General features: G+C 42.9%; 1 protein-coding gene across 2 annotated transcripts in view; it reads left to right on the top strand.

The window, feature by feature from the left end:
* RYR1 (ryanodine receptor 1) overlaps nt 1-23,024 on the top strand; it is a 188,604-nt gene that overhangs the window by 110,679 nt on the left and 54,901 nt on the right. The window contains exons 79-94 of one of the 2 annotated variants that reach the window (XM_077285752.1): nt 164-232; nt 388-487; nt 589-668; nt 963-1,039; nt 1,310-1,383; nt 3,385-3,402; nt 5,249-5,329; nt 5,470-5,558; nt 5,677-5,805; nt 6,486-6,590; nt 9,812-9,841; nt 12,826-12,907; nt 13,959-14,094; nt 14,344-15,052; nt 22,255-22,725; nt 22,810-22,913. In XM_077285752.1, coding sequence (XP_077141867.1) covers nt 164-232; nt 388-487; nt 589-668; nt 963-1,039; nt 1,310-1,383; nt 3,385-3,402; nt 5,249-5,329; nt 5,470-5,558; nt 5,677-5,805; nt 6,486-6,590; nt 9,812-9,841; nt 12,826-12,907; nt 13,959-14,094; nt 14,344-15,052; nt 22,255-22,725; nt 22,810-22,913 — 2,354 coding nt within the window. The remainder of the gene's footprint in view (nt 1-163; nt 233-387; nt 488-588; nt 669-962; nt 1,040-1,309; nt 1,384-3,384; nt 3,403-5,248; nt 5,330-5,469; nt 5,559-5,676; nt 5,806-6,485; nt 6,591-9,811; nt 9,842-12,825; nt 12,908-13,958; nt 14,095-14,343; nt 15,053-22,254; nt 22,726-22,809; nt 22,914-23,024) is intronic. The other variant, XM_077285753.1, reaches the window with a different exon arrangement.

Genomic DNA, 23,024 nt, shown 5'->3' on the forward strand with positions numbered 1-23,024 from the left:
AACCAAAAGGTATCTTATGAAATGTATATCATGAAGTCTTCTTTTGGTGGTCTTATAGCGTGGTCATCACAAACTATGTTTTCTCCTTGCAATATGTTGGCAGGTAATTTCTAGTTCCTGTCTCAGTAAGATATGTAGGTTACTGTCCCTCTATCTCACACAGAGTTGTCATATGGAAGAGGAAGGTGAAGAAGAAGGTGGAGAGGAGGAAGAAGTTGAACTCACATTTGAGGTATTTCCTCACTATCAGTCTAATTTTTGCACCTGAATTGTAGATTCTTACAAGCAATTTCTGTGGACCTTTAAGTCTTCTGTTCTGCCCATCCAAGAATATTAATCTTCAATGACCATTGTTCACAAGTAGCTTTCTGCTTTCTTTATTCACAGGAGAAAGAGATGGAGAAACAGAAGTTATTGTACCAGCAATCCCGTCTCCATAATCGTGGTGCCGCTGAGATGGTCTTGCAGATGATCAGTGCATGTAAAGGTATGAGAGCCCCTAACTTCACAAATGGATAATCCTTTTTCAAACTTTTCAGTGTTTTTGGGTCAAGTCTTTATCTCACTCTGTACAACTCGGTGTCATAGGTGAAACCGGAGCTATGGTCTCCTCTACACTCAAGCTTGGAATTTCTATCCTGAATGGTGGCAACTGTGAAGTTCAGCAGGTAGGAGACAGCTCTATTAGATGGACCATACTAGCCTTTCTTGTGAGTACTAAAGAATTATACATTTGTATCCATTATGCATTATTTATATTTTTTTTCATTAGATTATTGATCTCATAATCTGGCTTTTTCCTAGTCCGTTCTATTTATATGTTGCTTGGGTTAGTTTTTGTAGGATTCAATATCTATGTCTGGCTTATGTGGCTTAATAGCCAACATGTTCCAGGTCCATTGGGATGAACAAAAATTTGTCAGTCCTGATATTTTTTAACGTTTTTATACTTCTTTTACCAGAAAATGTTGGATTATCTAAAGGAAAAGAGGGAGGTTGGCTTTTTCCAGAGCGTGCAGGCCCTTATGCAAACCTGCAGGTGAGGACCTATTTAGTTTCCAAAAGACAATTCCAAGGACCAACACAATCTACATATTTTGTGTGTTTTAGTCTTTCTTTAAGATAGTTGTAGCATTTGCATTCCACCACTGACCACCATAATAGAACCATTACCCGAAGGGACCATCATGTCAATGCCACAGATTGGACTCCCAATGGAAACCATCTTTTATATTAGTTTATATCTCATACTATGGCACAGAATATTCAGTATTCGTACACCCATGCCATTTGTCTTCTTTTAATGTAGTGTCCTGGACCTAAATGCTTTTGAGCGCCAAAATAAAGCAGAAGGACTCGGCATGGTAACAGAGGATGGCACAAGTGAGTAATACACCATCATTAATCTGATATATGATTGAGTGTTGCATTGTCATGTTTGGCCAAGTATGAAGACAAAAAATAAAAATAAAAAACATGATAACAATGTAAATTTTCTGCATAAAATAAAATATTTTACTTGTTTGTTGGAAGTTGTTGATCATCAAGTTATGGTATTTAGCATTCTAAATACTGGTAATAAAAACTTTAAAGTAACACTCCACGAAAGACCGAGTTATGGCCGATGACATAAGGATTCTCTTTCTGGTGGTCTCTGAATCTCTATGTCATGCTCTACCATATCTGGTCATAAAGTAGATAATGGACTTCTGTTTTTCTTGGAGGATTCCTTTAATCCCAGTACACTACTATGTGTCCTCTATTACTTATCATATACTGCACTATATCGGAAAAGTACGTTTAGTAATTTTCTATTTCCTTTTTGAACTTTTTCCGTTTTTAAATATTATAGTAATATATTTATTTGGCTCAATATCAAAAGTGGAACCAGATGTAAAGAACTACACAGATGTTTGCAAAATGTCAGGATCGCATAAGTAAAATTAGAATTTTAAATGTAACCGATTTGGCTAATAATTTGAGCAGGGCAGTCTATATTTCGACTAATGAGACCTTAAAGGACATCTCTACTTAGGACAATCTCTACTTGGTAGAAGGGTCAAGCTGATCACAAAGGCTTGGGATCCCAAATGATCAGTAACAATCTGTATGAAAACTTGGCAATAAGTGTTAAAATTCCCTGCAGTGCCACCATAATGAAAACAAAGTATTACAGGGTACACATTCAAATAAATGGGTTGTCTATGTGATGTCGGGAGGGCAGATTCTCCTGAGTGACCAAGAGATGAGGAGGAACCTGAATAGAGGACCCTTGTCTATTAAAGGACTATTTCAAACTGGGCAAGGTACCACCTGTATAAATGATGGGTGAGTATAGCACTATCCACCCACCTACCTACCTATACTCTCTCCTATACACCTGCTCACTCACCCATCTATTCTCTCACCTATCTACCTTCTCACACATACCAATCCACATACCCTCCCTTCCACCTATCCAACTACACACCCACCTACATTACACCCACCCACCTACCTATCCACTCACCTACTCACCTATCCACGACTAATCTATCCACCCACCTATCGACCTACTCACCCATCCACCCATCTATCCACCTACTAATCTATCCACCTATCCATCTATCCACTTATTCACCTATCTACCCACCTATCTATCCACCTTTTCACCTGTCCACCTACCCATCTATCCACCTACTCACCTATCCACCCACCTACCTATCTACCTACTAATCTATCTACCTATTCACCTATCTGCCCATCCATCTATCCACCCTCTCACCTATCCACCTTACCATCTTTCCACCTACTCACCTACCCACCCTATCTACCTACCCACCTACCTATCCTTTGACTAGGTAATAGATTGCCCAGTCAAGAATAATCCTTTAACTTAGAATTCCTAGTAGTATATATGATATGGGTTTTCCAAAGCAGAGAGTCCTTTTTAAGAAGTTATCTAAAGGTAGACCACCAATCCAGAAAGTCACTCCATTGTATTGTTTATATCCATTTCCTGAACTATGCACTGTTGTATTTGTGTAAATCTGACTCGTATGGGTCGATAGCGTGGCTTCCATCCATATCTAGGCAATATAATATCTATCATGTCATCCACATCTAGCCGATGTTTTCCAAACCCTCCTCTATCCTAATCACATCATCTTTACCCACAGGACATATTGTGTTCCATATGACAAACTGTGTTTTTCTCTCTCTCTCTCTCTACCTGTTTTCGTTGTTGGGGGGTTTGGGTGGGGACTGTTGTTATATTCTTGGCACCATCCAATTAATGAGTTTGAAATAATGGTAATCACATTTTCCTTCCTGTTCCCTGACATGGTTGTGTTCCCCTCCTTTTCCTGCCTGCCTCTCTCATTCCCTGACCTCCTTGGTTCCCAGTCATCAACCGTGAACAGGGTAAATGTTCATTTAAACCACGCTCCACCGATGCTTCAACTAACAGCTCATTGTCATCCTCCTCGCCCTATCCTTCTACTGACTGAACCCAACCTAAAAAAGGAATTTTTCAGTTCTTTGATTCTTCACCCATTTTAGCAAGAAATATATAGAAATATTTTATTATGCATACTAGTATTTAATTAATTTAATCCACTGCTCTTCCTATGCTTAGGAGTCCAGTGGGCTGTCCTTCCTTGTGATTGACAGCTGTCAATCACTAAGTAGGACCACCCACCAGACTCCTAACTCCTGAATCTATACCACAACACTATATATCAGTCTGCTCAGCTACCTCTGCTCGATCCTGTGCTGTAATATGAAAGGTTCCTTTTAAGGGGAAGATAATTATTAATTTTCACTAATAATTCATACCATAGTAGAGATTAATAATTGGATGTTTAACCTTCCTATTAGGAGTATGTATTGAGACAACAGATTGGGATGGGTTGAGTCATCTCCGTGAATTCCATCAACACTAGTTTCCCTGCAACAAGATCCCCTCACTTTCCTTACTAACCAGCGACTAACTAAGCCTCATCTGAGTGACCAAATAGCTTCCAGGTCATAGAAGCCTAGCACATTAGATATGAAAAGAGTTTCTCCATTTTGGAGATCACCATTGATCAGCTGCAATTGCAAGATGAACCTGAGAGCAAGTGTTTGGTTTCTTCACAGTGCCACCACTGGTGAAATAAGGCATTACACTGTTAATGTGGAAAGCCTACTGTTTTTGATGAAATGTATTGACACACTTGGTCCTCCTTGGACCTTTTGCAGAGATGCCTTAATTAGTCATTCTCCTCTTTCTAGCAGATTAGTATGGTTGGAAATACCGTACATTTTGGAAATTTTGGGTTTCAAGGCTTTGAAAATAGAAAGCTTGTTGTGTCTTTTCCTCTACATATATTTAAATTCCATCATTTCAGATTTTTACTAGGTAGATGTATGGATTATCGAAGAGAGAGATTAGTGGCTGTTGTAACCACTGAGCTAATCCTCATTCTTCATAGACATGGTGACCCTACAATGACACCTTAGCCACCTTCGTAAGTGAGGGAGTCCAAACTACCCCAAATTGCTGATGTCTCCTACAAGTCCTACAAGGAAGATAACTGGTATAGGGCCCTCTTGTTCCATATCTGAAGGTGGGAAGCGGAGTACATTTAATGGATCAGAAGCAGCGGTTGGCCAAAATTAGCTTTTTTGTTGTTTTTGTATTTTTTATGTGGGGCCCTAATAAAGAAGAAATATCGTAAGATTGCACTAGGGTAATAAGTTGGTATTTTTCACATTTCAATTTTTACTATGAGATGGGTACAATTTTCCAATACAGGGCCTTGTGAGTTTTACCTAGGGCAGGGTTTTCTGTGAAATCTCTCGACTCTTGACCTGGTAAATCCCTAACCGCATGAGCTCTGGATTTGCTGGTTTGTAGTGTATTGAGTTTGGGAAGAAACTAACTTTGACTCTCGGAGTGATCCATATTCAGTCTATAACACACCTACTATTTTTCGGCATCCTTACTACTATTCTCTACCTTCTTATTGACCTGTCGATCTTTATGTTTTACTATTCACTATCTTTCACTTTATATGTCCCTTCTTCTACCGTTATCTCTCCTTCTTTTATTCAGTGACTTACTCACCCGTCTTACTCCTTGTTTGTCTCTATCATTAATCTACATCATTCTCTCTTGAATCACTTGTGCTACTTTTTTCACTCTTCTTTCTATACATTTTCCTACTTGGAGTATTTCCTTCTCCAACTCTAATGATATTGTTTTTATGATTGTTGATGTCTTCAGGAGAAAAAGTAATGGCGGATGACCAGTTCACCCAGGATCTGTTCCGGTTCCTTCAGCTGCTTTGTGAGGGACACAATAATGGTATGAAAGGATCTTGGAAATAATATCTTTATGTAATTTGTTAGACGCTAGATGGTAGACTCACCCATAGATACTCTGCATGGAGTAAGCTTCAGTCCAATACTTACAACATGCTGTACTAAGAAATTTTCATTTTGAAGATTTTCAGAACTACCTACGTACTCAGACTGGCAACACCACTACCATCAACATTATTATCTGCACTGTTGATTATCTTCTGCGCCTACAGGTAATTTCCACGTGCAGGAACCACATCCCCTCTAACCTTTGAAACGTCTATATTAATGTAATCTGATCAATAAACTGAAGTTTAACCCTCTTATCATTTTCTAAAATTCCCACCCCAGGAATCCATCAGTGATTTCTATTGGTATTATTCTGGGAAGGATATTATTGATGACCAAGGCAAGAGGAACTTTTCCAAAGCAATGTCTGTGGCAAAGCAAGTGTTCAACAGCCTAACAGAATATATCCAGGTAAGAGGACCCTGGCTTGTCTGCTTTGACTGAAGGGTCCATTGATGATAAACCGATCACAAGATGCCCAGAGTAAAGATGACTTCACGTCAAGTGGTGTCCTCTACAGCACCAACTATGACACCTCCCTTATAACATGCCTTATACTGCCAAATAAAACGCTGATACAACATCTAAAACATTACAATAAGGTGCCCAAATAGTGTTCTCCAATGAAGAAACTAGGAAATGTAGCTTCATTCCATGCATCTATCTTTCTAATAGTTGGACATCAAGTGTAGGATGGTTGGAAGGAGTATCAGGGCTCATAGTGCCCTCTTTAGTAATGTTAACACCAGTCCCAACTGAGACATGTCAACATCTAACTATTAAATCCTTAATAACCTAGCAGCAAGTGTTCAATTCCGTCACAGTAAGTAGGAAGATGCCAACTCAAATTGATTCGATGTCTAAGCAATGCATGGACATGTTGGACATGGACATGTTGGGTTCTCCTGGGTAGACGCAATCTTTTGTGGCTGGTTGGCTTTTTTCTGGCTAAAGTAATTATATCCTGAATAGTAAAGAACCATCTATATCCTAATACTGTTGGTCTAAACCAGACACTTTGAAGGTTAAAACTTCTGATTTGTAGACTAAGTTTTCCAATTAAGTAATGTCCATGATTGTTTCCTTGTCAGGGTCCGTGCACTGGTAACCAGCAGAGTCTGGCACACAGTCGTCTGTGGGATGCAGTGGTTGGCTTCCTGCATGTCTTTGCTCACATGATGATGAAATTGGCCCAGGTAAGCCATATTTCGTGTAACCGACTAAAACCTATATTCACCAGAATTTCACTATTTGGTGACTGCAATCTTTTCTTTTTTTTTAAATAAACTTCACGTAATTTAATTATAAGGAAAACCAGATACAGTGGGGCAAAAAAGTATTTAGTCAGTCAGCAATAGTGCAAGTTCCACCACTTAAAAAGATGAGAGGCGTCTGTAATTTACATCATAGGTAGACCTCAACTATGGGAGACAAACTGAGAAAAAAAAATCCAGAAAATCACATTGTCTGTTTGTTTATCATTTTATTTGCATATTATGGTGGAAAATAAGTATTTGGTCAGAAACAAAATTTCATCTCAATACTTTGTAATATATCCTTTGTTGGCAATGACAGAGGTCAAACGTTTTCTGTAAGTCTTCACAAGGTTGCCACACACTGTTGTTGGTATGTTGGCCCATTCCTCCATGCAGATCTCCTCTAGAGCAGTGATGTTTTTGGCTTTTCGCTTGGCAACACGGACTTTCAACTCCCTCCAAAGGTTTTCTATAGGGTTGAGATCTGGAGACTGGCTAGGCCACTCCAGGACCTTGAAATGCTTCTTACGAAGCCACTCCTTCGTTGCCCTGGCGGTGTGCTTTGGATCATTGTCATGTTGAAAGACCCAGCCACGTTTCATCTTCAATGCCCTTGCTGATGGAAGGAGGTTTGCACTCAAAATCTCACGATACATGGCCCCATTCATTCTTTCATGTACCCGGATCAGTCGTCCTGGCCCCTTTGCAGAGAAACAGACCCAAAGCATGATGTTTCCACCGCCATGCTTTACAGTAGATATGGTGTTTGATGGATGCAACTCAGTATTCTTTTTCCTCCAAACACGACAAGTTGTGTTTCTACCAAACAGTTCCAGTTTGGTTTCATCAGACCATAGGACATTCTCCCAAAACTCCTCTGGATCATCCAAATGCTCTCTAGCAAACTTCAGACGGGCCCGGACATGTACTGGCTTAAGCAGTGGGACACGTCTGGCACTGCAGGATCTGAGTCCATGGTGGCGTAGTGTGTTACTTATGGTAGGCCTTGTTACATTGGTCCCAGCTCTCTGCAGTTCATTCACTAGGTCCCCCCGCGTGGTTCTGGGATTTTTGCTCACCGTTCTTGTGATCATTCTGACCCCACGGGGTGGGATTTTGCGTGGAGCCCCAGATCGAGGGAGATTATCAGTGGTCTTGAATGTCTTCCATTTTCTAATTATTGCTCCCACTGTTGATTTCTTCACTCCAAGCTGGTTGGCTATTGCAGATTCAGTCTTCCCAGCCTGGTGCAGGGCTACAATTTTGTTTCTGGTGTCCTTTGACAGCTCTTTGGTCTTCACCATAGTGGAGTTTGGAGTCAGACTGTTTGAGGGTGTGCACAGGTGTCTTTTTATACTGATAACAAGTTTAAACAGGTGCCTTTACTACAGGTAATGAGTGGAGGAAAGAGGAGACTCTTAAAGAAGAAGTTACAGGTCTGTGAGAACCAGAAATCTTAATTGTTTGTTTCTGACCAAATACTTATTTTCCACCATAATATGCAAATAAAATGATAAAAAAACAGACAATGTGATTTTCTGGATTTTTTTTTTCTCAGTTTGTCTCCCATAGTTGAGGTCTACCTATGATGTAAATTACAGACGCCTCTCATCTTTTTAAGTGGTGGAACTTGCACTATTGCTGACTGACTAAATACTTTTTTGCCCCACTGTATATCCACTCAGATTTCTTTTACAGAACCAATATGAGTCTTTCAGTACAAACATATATTACTATTAACAATTTTTTTTTATTACTGCGTTTTTTCAAAATGTCAGGTTTTTTTTCTTATAAATTTAAAGACCATATATACTCTTTCAACCCATTTTTCTTATTTCTGTACATGAAAAAATCAAGCTCAAAAAGGTTTAGATGTTAGAAAGTCTATAGTTTCTAGGTGAATACGTATTGCCATGCTGCATGTAGTCTGATTCTTCAGTCATGTGTAATTTTTTTTTTTTTTCTACCAACCCCAACTTTGATTGTACGTAGGAAGTCGAACACTTTCTACCATTGCATAACTTACAAAGGAGGTCTAGAAGATAGTTGTTAGCGCAATTTTGGGAAATGGGTAGAAGTAATCCCATGAACATTACTTGTGGTTTCACCAAGTTTAGATCGGAAAAATTATTTCTGCCTGTTTTTTCAATAGCATAATGTCTCCATTACCTGCATAGATTGGTGACTAGTCTTGTGTATTAAGAAGTTCTTTTATCCTAATTTTTCACCTAACTGAATTGAGGTTGTTGAGTCCAATAGTAATGTCTGATCTGAAGTCCAAAACAATTTTTGACCTCTTAAACACCACCCAAATTTATCCCACTTTGAGAACCATACATTAAGAACCATCACACTCCTTTTTGCTTTTGATACCCATGTGTCTTATGAAACTCAGGTGTTTTTTTTAAACGTAATTCAATGTGTAAACTTTTACTCGTGTAGAAATTCTGTTTGTATTTGCTTTGTTTTGTAGTTTGAGGGGTTTTTTTTAAATGAGGATTTCCCAAATTTTCCGCAGCAGATGTTGAGGAAGAGTGGGATTGGCTAGTTGGGTTTCAACACACTTGATCCTTTTTGTTCCCTGGGGTAATAAGCCTCCTTAGCAATTTATTACACTCAGTATCTCGAGAGCACATGCTTGCTCAGTTGAGCCAAGTTCATCTGTATGGGAAGCCATCAGAAATAACTGTCAGCCAAAACACCATTTGGCTGGCAGCACTCAAAAATTCATGGCCAGCCTAAGATAAGTCTTCCTTAGATAGATATATGTAGTGTGACAGCCTAACAGAGTCAAATGCAAGGATTAGCCATGAGTGTAATGCTGGCTGTACACAATGGATAATTCTCAACGTTGTTTAGTTCGATCCACCAACAATCTGAATCCAATTGTCCCCCAGATATAAAACGCACCAGAGATATCTGGTTGGCAGACATGTATTGCCTGTCACTCTTCATATCATGCCGGTATAGCAGGGATGATGGGGTATGTAATGAAAGAATCGGGCAACTTAGCCAAAGGCCAAGTATTGGTTTGGTCAAATGCTATCTTCTGTCCATAGCCAGCTTCACGCACAATCTTCTTCACTAAGTTTCAAGTATAAGTAAAATGATGTTTGACATGCAGTTATTCTGAATAATACTTTTATTCTAATATGTAACAGATGCCCCAAAACGGAGGACTTCGAAATGGCGTAAGAATTTTTCTCTGTGGCACGGCTGCATTTCCTTAAATTGTCTCAGCTAGACGTGCACCCTAGCCCATTCCGTGTCTGTCGGCCATTCACACTTTTGTCTCTGTATGTCCTTACTGTGTTCAGCCATTCATCTTTGTTTATAATATACGTTCCTGTCAATCCTTCCGACTACTCTTCTCTAGGATGGACCTTTTGAGATCAAAAAGTTGGGTATAATGAGCCTTGAATTTATTGGCCAGTAGTTGGTGTTTGTGTCATTTCAGAAAAGTAGACTGTAGAACTCCCATCTGCCATTTTAATAGTTTAGCTTTTTTTTGGTGGAGTGTTGAGATGGCCATTTTGTTGACCCTGCTGCTCATCATTTGTCACTTGTACTTCAGTTGCAGAAATTGGTTAATTGAAATCTTTCTAACAATCTTGCATTGGCAGTTCTGTTTAGATGGCTGCAAAATTTTTCACATTTTAGGGAATATAGATAGCATCATAGAAATCACTAAAGCTATATTCTTCAATTTTGTAAAAAAAACCTTTTCATCTAATTAATTATCCAAACTATGTCCAACTATACCTCTAATATATCCCTTATATGCATCCTTGTTAAACCAACGTGCAAACTTGTAACCTGAAAGTGACTGGCATAGTGACCAGTTTTTGCTCTTACTTTATTTACACTGCCCCACAAAGTTTTAAGCATTTTTTTGGCTTTTTAAATTCAACATATATTTTCAGAGATGTGTCTTTCTATTTAGTGTTAATTTTTTATGGTATTTATTAAGGGACATGGCTCACAGGATCCTCTGGGGCATGTCTGAAGTCTCCTTTTGATAATAACCCTGGGAACCACAACCTCTTAGTAAAGACCATACCGATTTGCTCTCAATAAAAAGGTCCATATCTCTGGAACCGTATGGTAGTTTTAAAAAGATAAAAATAAAATAGAATGCTCAGAGGAGCAGTGGAAATAAAAATAAGAGAAAGAAAATGGCTATTTTGACCTGGTGACAAGTTTTCTTTAACATGCGCAAGTTTATGGGCACTTCATAGTTTCTTCTAGTAAGGTATATTGACGATGTGTTTTTTTAAATATTGGGTAGTCTTGTAGTTATGTTTATTTTCTAGTCCTCTGAATCTCACAGGATTTTTAAAATATCTCTATCTTTCTCTCTTTAGTCTCTAATCTTCTGTCTCTCCCTCTAGTCATCCCTATTGTACCCATATTTCCCCCTTGTTTTGCCAGCAGCCGTGTGACAGTTTAGAACTGTGTGGGCCAAGCCCGCTTTCTATGGGGTGGTCTCATTGCTTTTCTTGTGAACTGCCGCCTCTTGACATTTTGTTGGTAGTAGGGGGGGACGAAGGAAGAGGAGAGAGCGTATCCAAGTAATGTAACTAGCTGTGATGCCTTGAATAGAACTATAGTCAACACATCAGTTTTTGGGATTAGAACTCAAGGTACGGGGCATACATCCCAACTACTCTAGTACATGCCCTTTGCTTTAAGCTATTCCACCATTTATACTAGGTGACTCTTTGATTGACATGTGCATGGACATACAAGATCAGAGAGCATGTAGCTAGTCACAGATAAATGCATATAAACACTTTATACACGTGTGTCAAGCACCCTAGGAACACATAACTCGCTCATATCAATAGCCACTGGATACCACATCTCTCCCTCCTTCTCCTCCCCTCACTTGTCTGTCTGTTTCACGCAGCATTTTATTTTTTTAACTGTAGTACAATGTCTGGGGTGGAGAGGGAGGGAAAGCCGGGACATGTTAAACTGCATTTTCCACCCTTCGTCCTTAACTTTTCCATTGCTGGTGTGAATTACGTCTCGTCCTCCTGCAACTCATGGTTCCTAATGGTGGCGTATTCTAAAATATTTATCCAACTTAGATCAAATAAAAACAAATTTTACTTAACAGTTGGAACTTTTCCTATAAATCAGAAACCAGGTATTGTATGAAGGTTCTTTAGTATTGGGGGTGGAAATGCTAATAGACTGAGTACAAATTGAGTTTAGAACTGACCTGTATAACTATTTTCCTTACCACTTAGGCTCCATGCACACAAGTGACTGCAATGAAACTAAATATACTTATATTAATAAAATGGTTTTGTAGGTGGTATAGATTGGTATCTAATGTATGGGCAAGATTCTTTGGAAAAAAAAAAGAACTTCTTTATAACTGTACATAACCCCCGACTCCCTTTACTTAGCGGTTTTCATCCAGCGTAAAAAAATAAACAAGGTCTCCATCTTCACGTGGAGTACAAATGAAATAGGTGACTTATATATGCCATATTAGCACTGACTCTTCAGTTTTATGTCCTCCAATTATAATACCTACCCAGTTACTGAGAGATGGAAGGTGATATCCTCATACATGAGGGTACTTTAGCTACTTGTACTTAAACAGCCTGTTTTTATTGCATTGCAAACAAGGATCATTTTTGGAGTCGCTTCTATCCAGAGGTAAGATGGAAAAATTTGACCCTGTAAAATTTTGACCCTTGCTTTTAACTTATGTGCCATTAATATTATATGTGATTTCAGCCACCAAATCACTTAGTAAAGTTAGTCTATTCATGACCTCCAAACTGTTTCCAAGCCTCGATTGGGCAGGTAATGGACCATAGATGGACTAAACCAACTCCACCTTGCTTTTTAAGCCTGCTTCCAAGCACTACCCCAAAAATGCTATGAGAATACGAGGGAAATTTTTGCTTGTATCACATGGGTCAGCATTTCTTTACTTAAGCAATCCCTACACTTTCATTGCATCTAACCTCAATCATTGTTGGTTTTGTCACACGTAGACATCGTTGACCTGGTTTAGGCTACATTGTAATACTGTATTTCAGAAGAGAAACTTAGAAAGTTTTTGACGATGAACGTTTTATCTTTCAGTAAGTGACACAAGTCGTGTATTTTGGAAAGAACTAGAATTCCTTGAGTTGTTCTTTTTATTTTCTAGGACTCTAGCCAGATTGGACTTCTGAAGGAACTGCTTGACCTTCAAAAAGACATGGTGGTCATGCTGCTCTCTCTACTCGAAGGTAAAATACGTAGGGAAAGTTTTACACATGGTAGCAAATATATGCTGAATGTTTCATTAAAGTGAAGCAGCATTGGTGATTTTAGAAATCGGGCATCGATGGTGATGGAAATTTCAAAAAATGGTCTAGATAGTGTTCAAAATTGAATGTTAGATCGAGAACAAAGAAAACACTATCAGTAAAAATACATAAGAAGGATGACGAATGAAAGCAAAAGATGAATCTTCAGGACTTTTGTACAATTGACAAATGGACCAAGAATGTGCCATAATGTCATGGGTGAACACTCCTGCTGGACCATATTTTGGCCTAGACACTCGATTTTCCACGCCTAGTTGGGTCCTCTGTTGGGGGCAGCACATGAGGGCATGAAGTAAAACTTCAGTAACTCACCCCTCTTTCCCTTTCTGTTCCAGGTATTGAATCACACATAACATAACATTTTTGAGAATGCTTTTTGCTTTTTAGAATTACGAATGTTTTTATGATTAAACTATATACAGAACATGCATGTTATACAAAATACTCAAGAAGAAAATGTTGGATTTGATAGTGGTTTGGGGGGGGGTTATTATTAGGGGGACTCTTCAAAAACTTGATTCTTTAGCTCTTTAAATTAGCTCTTTTTTTGCGGAGAAGTGTCTTTTAAAAATAAGTTGATCACAGAATAACCCAGTGATCAGTAAGGTGGAACTTGACAGTAAGTTTTCACTTTTCTTGCAGTGCCACCACAGGAGAAATGAGGCATTACATGGTTCCAACTAAAATCAATGAGCTGTCCATGTAATTCACTTACAGGCTGGGTCCTCCAGGGAGAGAGACCCTGTCTATAGATATTCATGCTCCAGATAATTAAAGACCCCAAATAAGGGTACTAGGGTGTTAACAAATAAAGTTTCCAATCAATACAGTCCCTTTAGGACAACATTAATTATGGCAAACTGCTCACTGATTGGTGAACTTGCAATTACTTTATTTCTAGTCATAAAACCATTAATGATATTTAATGCAATATACCAAACAATGTCTGTGTCTATATTGTCCCCTTCAGGTAATGTGGTAAATGGAACTATTGCTCGTCAGATGGTGGACATGCTGGTAGAATCTTCTAGCAACGTGGAAATGATACTCAAGTTCTTCGACATGTTCTTGAAGCTCAAGGATATTGTAGCTTCTGATGCTTTCAGGTAGAGTATTGATGATTAAAAAAATCAACACAATTAAAGAGATTATGCAGCTGCCTTATTAGGACGTATGGGCATCACGGGGATCCAATGCTCAGAACACCGTTCTAAAAGCGCAAACAGATAGCCACCCCCTTCTGTTGGACAAAAGCTTTCCATTTAATGCATAGACTTCTGAAACATACACATAAGGCATCCATCAAAGAAATGGAAATATTGTCAAGAATGATGTGAGTTGTTCTTGTATTGCAGGGATTACGTCACCGATCCTCGGGGTCTCATATCTAAAAAAGATTTCCAAAAGGCAATGGATAGCCAGAAACAATATACAACATCCGAGATCCAGTTCCTTCTTTCATGCTCAGAGGCCGATGAAAATGAAATGATCAACTTTGAAGAATTTGCCGACCGCTTCCAGGAACCTGCTAAGGATATTGGTTTCAATGTGGCAGTATTACTAACTAACCTGTCAGAGCATGTTCCTCATGACACGAGGTTGCAGAACTTTTTGGAGCTGGCTGATTGCATTATCAACTACTTCAAGCCATATCTTGGCAAAATTGAGATTATGGGAGCAGGCAAAAAAATAGAACGTATCTACTTTGAGATTAGTGAGACCAACAAAGCACAATGGGAAATGCCACAGGTCAAAGAGTCTAAGCGGCAATTTATCTTTGATGTGGTCAATGAAGGAGGAGAGTCAGAGAAAATGGAGCTCTTTGTCAACTTCTGCGAAGACACAATTTTTGAGATGCAGATTGCTTCACAAATCTCAGAGCCAGAAGAAGAAAAGGCTGAAGATGATGATGATGACGGTGGAGGAGGATCTGGTGAAGGTGAGGAAGCAGAGAATGGGTCTGATCCACCTGAAGCTACTTCAGCTTTTGGAGACTTTATGAACAATGTGATAAATTTCTTCAAAATGTTTACCTACAAGAATCTTAGAAGACAGTATCGAAAGGTAAGTACTTTTGGCAATATAGCATGTTTATATGTTCTATATGTAAAAGCCTCATATAGTCCTCACGGCCAGGTTTTTGAGGGCCCCAGGCAAAAGATTCTCAGTGGGCCCCCCTTTTAACACATACCACGATTCATGATCGCATATAACACAGCCATGTAGTATATAACACAGCCCACGTAGTATATAGCACAGCCACGTAGCATATAACACAGCCATGTAGTATATAGCACAGCCACGTAGCATATAACACAGCCACGTAGTATATAGCACAGCCCACGTAGCATATAACAGCCCATATAGTATATAGCACAGCCACATATTATATAACACAGCCCACGTAGTATATAGAACAGCCATGTAGTATATAGCACAGCCCACGTAGCATATAACAGCCCATATGGTATATAGCACAGCCACATATTATATAACACAGCCCACGTAGTATATAGAACAGCCATGTAGTATATAGAACAGCCCACGTAGCATATAACATCCCATATAGTATATAGCACAACCACATATTATATAACACAGCCCACGTAATATATAGAACATATAGAACAGCCATGTAGCACAGCCCACGTAGCATATAACAGCCCACGTAGTATATAACACGGCCCATGTAGTATATAGCACAGCCATGTACTATATAGAACAGCCATGTAGTATATAACACAGTCATGTAGTATATAGCACAGACATGTAGTATACAGCACAGCCCCCATGTTAGGGTTTGCGGAACGCACCAAATATATTTATTGAGGTGATTGGTGCGTTCGCAACCCGGGATCCACCGTGCAGGAATTTCCTGCTGCTAAGTGGATGGCGACGCTATATGGCGGTAATAACCAGCTCTGTTAGCTTCACAGAGTGGCCGAGAAGACAAAGCTCTGTGCCCTGTTAACTGTCACAGAGACACAGGCTAACTACCCAGATGCGAGCAGTCAGTGGTCATTCATGCATACTGCTCTCCTCGCCGGAGGTGCCAGCATTCTAAGGGCTTGTTTCAGCCGGGTCCCTGAATACTCTCACACACAAACTCCTCGCCGGAGGTTCCAGCATTCTAGGGGCTTATTTCAGCCGGGTCCCTGAACACATTCACACAAATGACCACAATGGCGCAAAGCATGTAACGTATGAAGATACTAGCGCATGGCCGTGCGGCCATGCGAGCCTTAAATAGCTGCAGCACCTACAGGACCTTAAAGAAGAGGACCAATGAGAGATTGCCATACCTGAGCATGTGACCCTAGATCTCCACTGAGAGATCTTGCCCTGGGCATGCTCAGTGTGTGCAGAGCAGGACTTAGTCCTAGCACCTATAGGGCCTTCCTGAAAGGACCAATGGACTTGGCTGCAGAAGCTGAACATGTGACCCCTGATCTCCAGTGAGAGATGTTGCCCTGGGCATGCTCAGTATGTGCAAAGCAGGACTTAGTCCCAGGAAAGCCTGTTCGCCGTAGATCAGTGTAGTGTACAATAGTAGAGCCTGGAGAGGCAGCAATAACCCTTTGCACTGAATCAGACTCAGTGAGACGCTGGGACCGACGTCTCCGCTGAGCAGGCTCCACTGCGGCCGATGGAGAATGGGAGACCGCAGCAGAGACGGATCGAGATTCCCCCTGTGCAGCAGAGGAAACTCGACTCCTAACATTACCCCCCCTCCTAGGGCCCCCCCTCCTTGAGCCTCGCTACGCTCAAAAGCTGCAATGAGCAGCGGAGCCCGAATGTGCTCCACAGGCTCCCAGGTTCTATCCTCAGGACTGTGACCCTTCCAATCCACCAGATAAAATTTCTTGCCACGTACCACCTTGCACCCCACGATAGCATTCACCTCAAACTCATCCGTGGATGAACCCGATGTCCCGGCAGATGACTCAGAAAACCGGGACAAAAGAACGGGCTTTAAGAGGGAAACGTGAAAGGTATCGGTGATACCAAGGCGTGGAGGAATAGCCAAACGGTAGACCACAGGGTTCACCTGTTCCAGAACCTTGAATGGACCAATGTAGCGAGGCGCAAACTTAGTGGACTCAACTCGCAGCCTGATGTTACGGGCGGAGAGCCACACTAAGTCGCCAGGAGCAAAGGTCGGAGCGGGGCGTCGGTGTGTATCAGCCGAGACCCTCATTCTCTCCTTGGAGGCCCGGATGGCATCCTGTGTGCGGTCCCAGATGTCACGTGCCTCCACTGCCCAGTCTGCCACCCTAGAATCGGTGGATGACACGGGCATGGGCACAGGGACACGCGGATGCTGGCCGTAATTAAGGAGAAAAGGAGTCTGACCAGTGGAATCGGCTACGGCATTATTCAAGGCAAATTCCACCCAAGGTAGCAAAGATGCCCAGTCATCCTGCCTAGCAGAGACAAATGTCGCAAGTATGTCACCAGAGTCTGATTGGTTCTCTCTACCAACCCATTAGTCTCGGGATGATATGCAGAGGAGAGATTCAGCTCTATGCTGAGTAAACGGCAGAGCTCTCTCTAAAACCGAGACGCAAACTGGGGACCCCGGTCGCTGACAACTTTATCAGGCATACCATGTAAGCGGAAAATATGCTTAATGAACAACACCGCCAAGGCCCTTGCAGATGGTAACCGTGGTAGTGGCACCAAATGCACCATTTTCGAGAAATGATCGGTGATGACCCAAATGATAGTACAGCCACGAGACTTGGGCAAACCCACCACAAAGTCCATCCGACCATCTCCCAAGGCCTGTCTGCCACCGGCATGGGGTAAAGTAACCCGGCAGGCCGTTGCCGTGAAGACCGATTCTGGGCGCAGGAGACACATGCCCGAATATAGTCCCCAACGTCACGGGCCATATGCGGCCACCAGTACGTCCTCGCCAAAAGCTCAGATGTCCTCTTGGTTCCAAAATGTCCACCCACTCTGGACGAGTGTGCCCAAGAGAGAACCTCCGGTCGCAAATTTGCTGGTATGAAAGTCTAGCCCGGGGACACGGACTCAAGCGAAACCGGGGCCACAGTTCTCAGGCTCTCAGAGGGGACAATAAGCCGAGGCTCCTCATCCTCCTCCTCAGATGACACTACGGAGCGAGAGAGAGCATCGGCACGAGTGTTCTTCTCTCCAGAGAGAAAATGGAGAGTAAAATGGACCCGGGAGAAGAACAGGGACCATCTGGCCTGGCGAGAATTCAGCCGCTGGGCCGTCTGTATATACACCAAGTTTTTGTGGTCGGTGAATACTTGAAAGGGAAAGCGAGCTCCCTCCAAGAGGTGTCTCCACTCAGAAAAAGCCAACTTCATTGCTAGCAACTCCCTGTCCCCGATGGAATAATTCCTCTCCACTGGTGTGAAGGTCTTGGAGAAGAAGAAGCAAGGATGCTTCCGACCTTGAGCATCCTTTTGGAAAAGGACTGCTCCAGCACCAACGGATGAGGCATCCACCTCCATAATAAATGGCTTATCTACATCGGGACGATGTAGAATGGGAGCGCTAGCAAAGTGTGACTTAATCAAAAGGAATGCCTTGGAGACATCCTCCGACCACAACTTGGGATTTGCTCCCTTCTTGGTGAGGGCAACCAAGGGAGCTACCAAAGTTGAAAAGTGTGGAATGAACTGGCGATAGTAATTGATGAACCCCATAAAGCGCTGCACCGCTTTAAGTGAATGGGGTTCCTGCCAGTCCATCACAGCCTGTAGCTTGGCAGGATCCATAGCCAAACCCTGGGCAGAGATGATATAACCAAGGAATGGCAAGGACTCCTGCTCAAACACACACTTCTCCAATTTAGCGTAGAGGGAGTTTGCCCGTAAGAGGTCGAAGACTTTGCGAACATCTCTCCGGTGGGAGTCAATATCTGGAGAGTAGATGAGAATATCATCCAGATAGACTACGACCGAGGTGGTGAGCATCTCCTGGAAGATGTCGTTCACAAAGTCTTGGAAAACGGCTGGGGCATTACAGAGCCCAAGGGGCATCACCAGATATTCATAGTGCCCATCCCTGGTGTTAAAAGCCGTCTTCCACTCGTCCCCCTCACGGATGCGGATCAGGTTATAAGCACCCCGCAGATCTAATTTAGTAAAAACCTTTGCTCCCCGTAGCCTATCAAAGAGCTCAGATATCAGGGGTAGTGGGTACTTGTTTTTAACTGTGATGGCGTTAAGACCCCTGTAGTCAATGCATGGACGCAATTCTCCACTCTTCTTCTGTACGACGAAGAACCCAGCCCCAGCAGGTGACACTGACTTCCTAATAAAACCTCTTGCCAGATTTTCTTGGATATACTGAGACATTGCCTCCGTCTCCGGGAGAGATAACGGATAGACTCGACCCCGGGGAGGCTCAGCTCCAGGCAAGAGATCGATAGGACAGTCATAGGGGCGGTGAGGCGGAAGGGTCTCCGCAGCCCTTTTGGAGAATACGTCCGCATAAGGCCAATAGTGCTTGGGGAGAGAGGAAAGATCTGCGGGTACCTCAGTTGTAGCAACCTGAACGCACTCCCTCTGACATCTACCCTCACAGGATTTACTCCATCCCAAAATTTTCCCTGAGGACCACTCTATATGAGGAGAATGAAAACGAAGCCAGCGTATCCCCAACAGGACCTCATCAACTCCCTCAGGAAGGACCAAAAGAGAAATAATCTCCTGATGTGATGGAGATAACGAGAGAGTGAAAGGGATGGTTTGATGTGTAATCTGTAAAGGTAGTGTCGACCCATTTACCACTCGAATGGTTATTGGCTTGGCGAGCATCACCAGGGGTATTGCGTGTCGCTGAGCGAAAGTGGAAGACATAAAATTACCCTCCGCTCCAGAGTCCACGCAAAGCTCTACCATAAGAGTAGATGGGCCTATATTAATTGTCCCCTTGAAGGACAATTTTGAGGTAAACGTCGCCGTGTCTAATGCACCTCCTCCAACTGCCAATAGACACTGACGTTTCCTCGACCGCTGCGGACACTTAGAGGCAAAATGTCCGGACTGCCGGCAAACATGACAGACCTTAGAGGCAAGAGCAGCCTGGGACTTAGACCCCGCTCGTGACCCCTCCATGGCCTCATGTGACTCGGGTGCCTGGACAGGAGATTCCAAAGGTCTGGCAAAGGTGGGAGCCAGCCGAAACCTCTGCTTACACTGGGCTTGCTCCAACCTTCGCTCGTGAAAACGAAGGTCTATGCGAGTTGATATGGATATGAGCTCCTCCAGTGTAGCGGGAATCTCCCTAGTGGCCAAAGCGTCCTTCACATGGTCAGCCAGCCCCCTCCAGAAGACTGGGATGAGGGTTTTATCAGACCACTCCAACTCAGACGCTAAGGTCCGGAAGAGAATGGCAAATTGACTGACCATGGTCGAACCCTGAGTCAATGCCAGCAGTTGGAGCGCCGTATCATGGGTGACTTGAGGTCCTACGAAGACCTGCTTCAGAGTGTCCAGAAACCGAGGAACACTCTGCACCACATGATCGTTGCGCTCCCACAGCGGCGTAGCCCACTCCAAAGCTCTGTCCGACAGAAGAGAAATTACAAATCCCACCTTTGCCCGCTCTGTGGGAAAACGTGCAGCCAGGAGCTCGAGATGAATACCGCACTGGCTCACGAATCCCCTACAGGACTTACTGTCCCCAGAGAATTTTTCAGGCACTGGAAGATGGGATAAGGTCGGGACAGAGGTGGCAGTGGGTAAAGCTGCTGCAGCCACGCTAGCAGCCTGAACAGCAATTGCGGTAACATCCACCGCCGAGGTTGCACGCTCGAGAGATGCCAACCGGCCCTCCAGCAGCCGGATGTACCCCTGCAATCGCTGTTTGTCTGCCATTACTTAGCCAGATCCTGGCGCTAGTATAATGTTAGGGTTTGTGGAACGCACCAAATATATTTATTGAGGTGATTGGTGCGTTCGCAACCCGGGATCCACCGTGCAGGAATTTCCTGCTGCTAAGTGGATGGCGGCGCTATATGGCGGTAATAACAAGCTCTGTTAGCTTCACAGAGTGGCTGAGAAGACAAAGCTCTGTGCCGTGTTAACTGTCACAGAGACACAGGCTAACTACCCAGACGCGAGCAGTCAGTGGTCATTCATGCATACTGCTCTCCTCGCCGGAGGTGCCAGCATTCTAGGGGCTTATTTCAGCCGGGTCCCTGAACACATTCACACAAATGACCACAATGGCGCAAAGCATGTAACGTATGAAGATACTAGCGCATGGCCGTGCGGCCATGCGAGCCTTAAATAGCTGCAGCACCTACAGGACCTTAAAGAAGAGGACCAATGAGAGATTGCCATACCTGAGCATGTGACCCTAGATCTCCACTGAGAGATCTTGCCCTGGGCATGCTCAGTGTGTGCAGAGCAGGACTTAGTCCTAGCACCTATAGGACCTTCCTGAAAGGACCAATGGACTTGGCTGCAGAAGCTGAACATGTGACCCCTGATCTCCAGTGAGAGATCTTGCCCTGGGCATGCTCAGTATGTGCAAAGCAGGACTTAGTCCCAGGAAAGCCTGTTCCCCGTAGATCAGTGCAGGGTACAATAGTAGAGCCTGGAGAGGCAGCACTAACCCTTTGCACTGAATCAGACTCAGTGAGACGCTGGGACTGACGTCTCCGCTGAGCAGGCTCCACTGCGGCCGATGGAGAATGGGAGACCGCAGCAGAGACGGATCGAGATTCCCCCTGTGCAGCAGAGGAAACTCGACTCCTAACACCCCCTCCCCCAAGAATGGCCCCATAGTCCAGTACTCACTGTCACTGTTATAGTTACAAAAAAAACCTGCCTCACAGGGGCCCCATAGCAGCTGCATGATGTGCCGCTAGCTGAGGGCCCCTGTGGGAGCAGGGGCCCTAGGCACTGGCAGCTGCCTGAATGGGCCCCCCTGTCTCGCCAGGGCCCCGGCACTTGCCCGGGTACACCGGGTTCTGACGCCGGCCCTGATAGTCCTTCTCGAGACACCAGGAGCTACATACCCAGCCTTATCTATGTTTAAGATATTGTCCCTATTATAATCAGCTGTACCCTAGACTTGTCATAAATCAATCACCTGCCTTCTAATTACTGAGATGACTCTGCTGATTGTGACTCAGTCTATGCAGGTAAGATAAAAAAAAAGTGAGCTAGCGAAAAAAAATATGTCCTTCTATTGTGATGAAGCTTTAGAATATGTAGATCATAGAAATGAAAAATGTATTGTTTGGTTTACAAGGTTATTTCTCTTTTTTTTACAAGATCAAGAAGATGACCATAAAGGAAATAGTGATGGCCATTATCTCATTCCTGTGGACTTTATTAATTGGAACGCTTCATTTCATCTACAGTGTCTGCAAGGGCATATTCTTCTTAATATGGCACACATTGTTTGGAGGTAGTCTTGTAGAAGGTGCTCAGAAACTAACTGTAACCGAAATTCTGGCCAGTATGCCAGATCCTACTCAAGATGAAGTTCATGGAGATGGACTTCCCGCAGTGATCAGTGATGACTTACCTGAGTCTGGAGACGCAACAGACTTTGTGGATTCTGGCAAAGAAGAAGTACAAGAGGAAGGTGGAGAAATGTTTGGTCTTGATCTCAAAAAGGATGGTGGACACTATAGAGCCAGTGCTCCCGATGCTCCTGGTGGTTTAGGCGATATGGGAGACACAACACCAGTTGAACCACCGACGCCTGAGGGATCTCCCATTTTGAGGAGGAAGTTTGACGTAAGTAAAATTGCTCAAGCAATTTGGCCCAAGTGTTCAATGGTTTAACGACTCAATAACATTGACCAATACTACTACTTCTAGTCGGAAGAAGCACCCATCCATTTGGATGGTGCCCCAGAACAACAGCCAGTTGAAGAAGAATCTGTACCAGAGCCAGAGCCAGAACCAGAAGAGGAGAAAGCAGAGTTAGTATCAGAATAAAGAAATTCTGTAGGCCTTACATAAGTAATATTACCTGCTTGACTTTAACATCTTTTTTATTTGCTCTAACACATACTGCATGATTTATATTTCCA

This window comes from Ranitomeya variabilis, chromosome 2 (assembly GCF_051348905.1).
Source record: "Ranitomeya variabilis isolate aRanVar5 chromosome 2, aRanVar5.hap1, whole genome shotgun sequence".
Lineage (NCBI taxonomy): Eukaryota > Metazoa > Chordata > Amphibia > Anura > Dendrobatidae > Ranitomeya > Ranitomeya variabilis.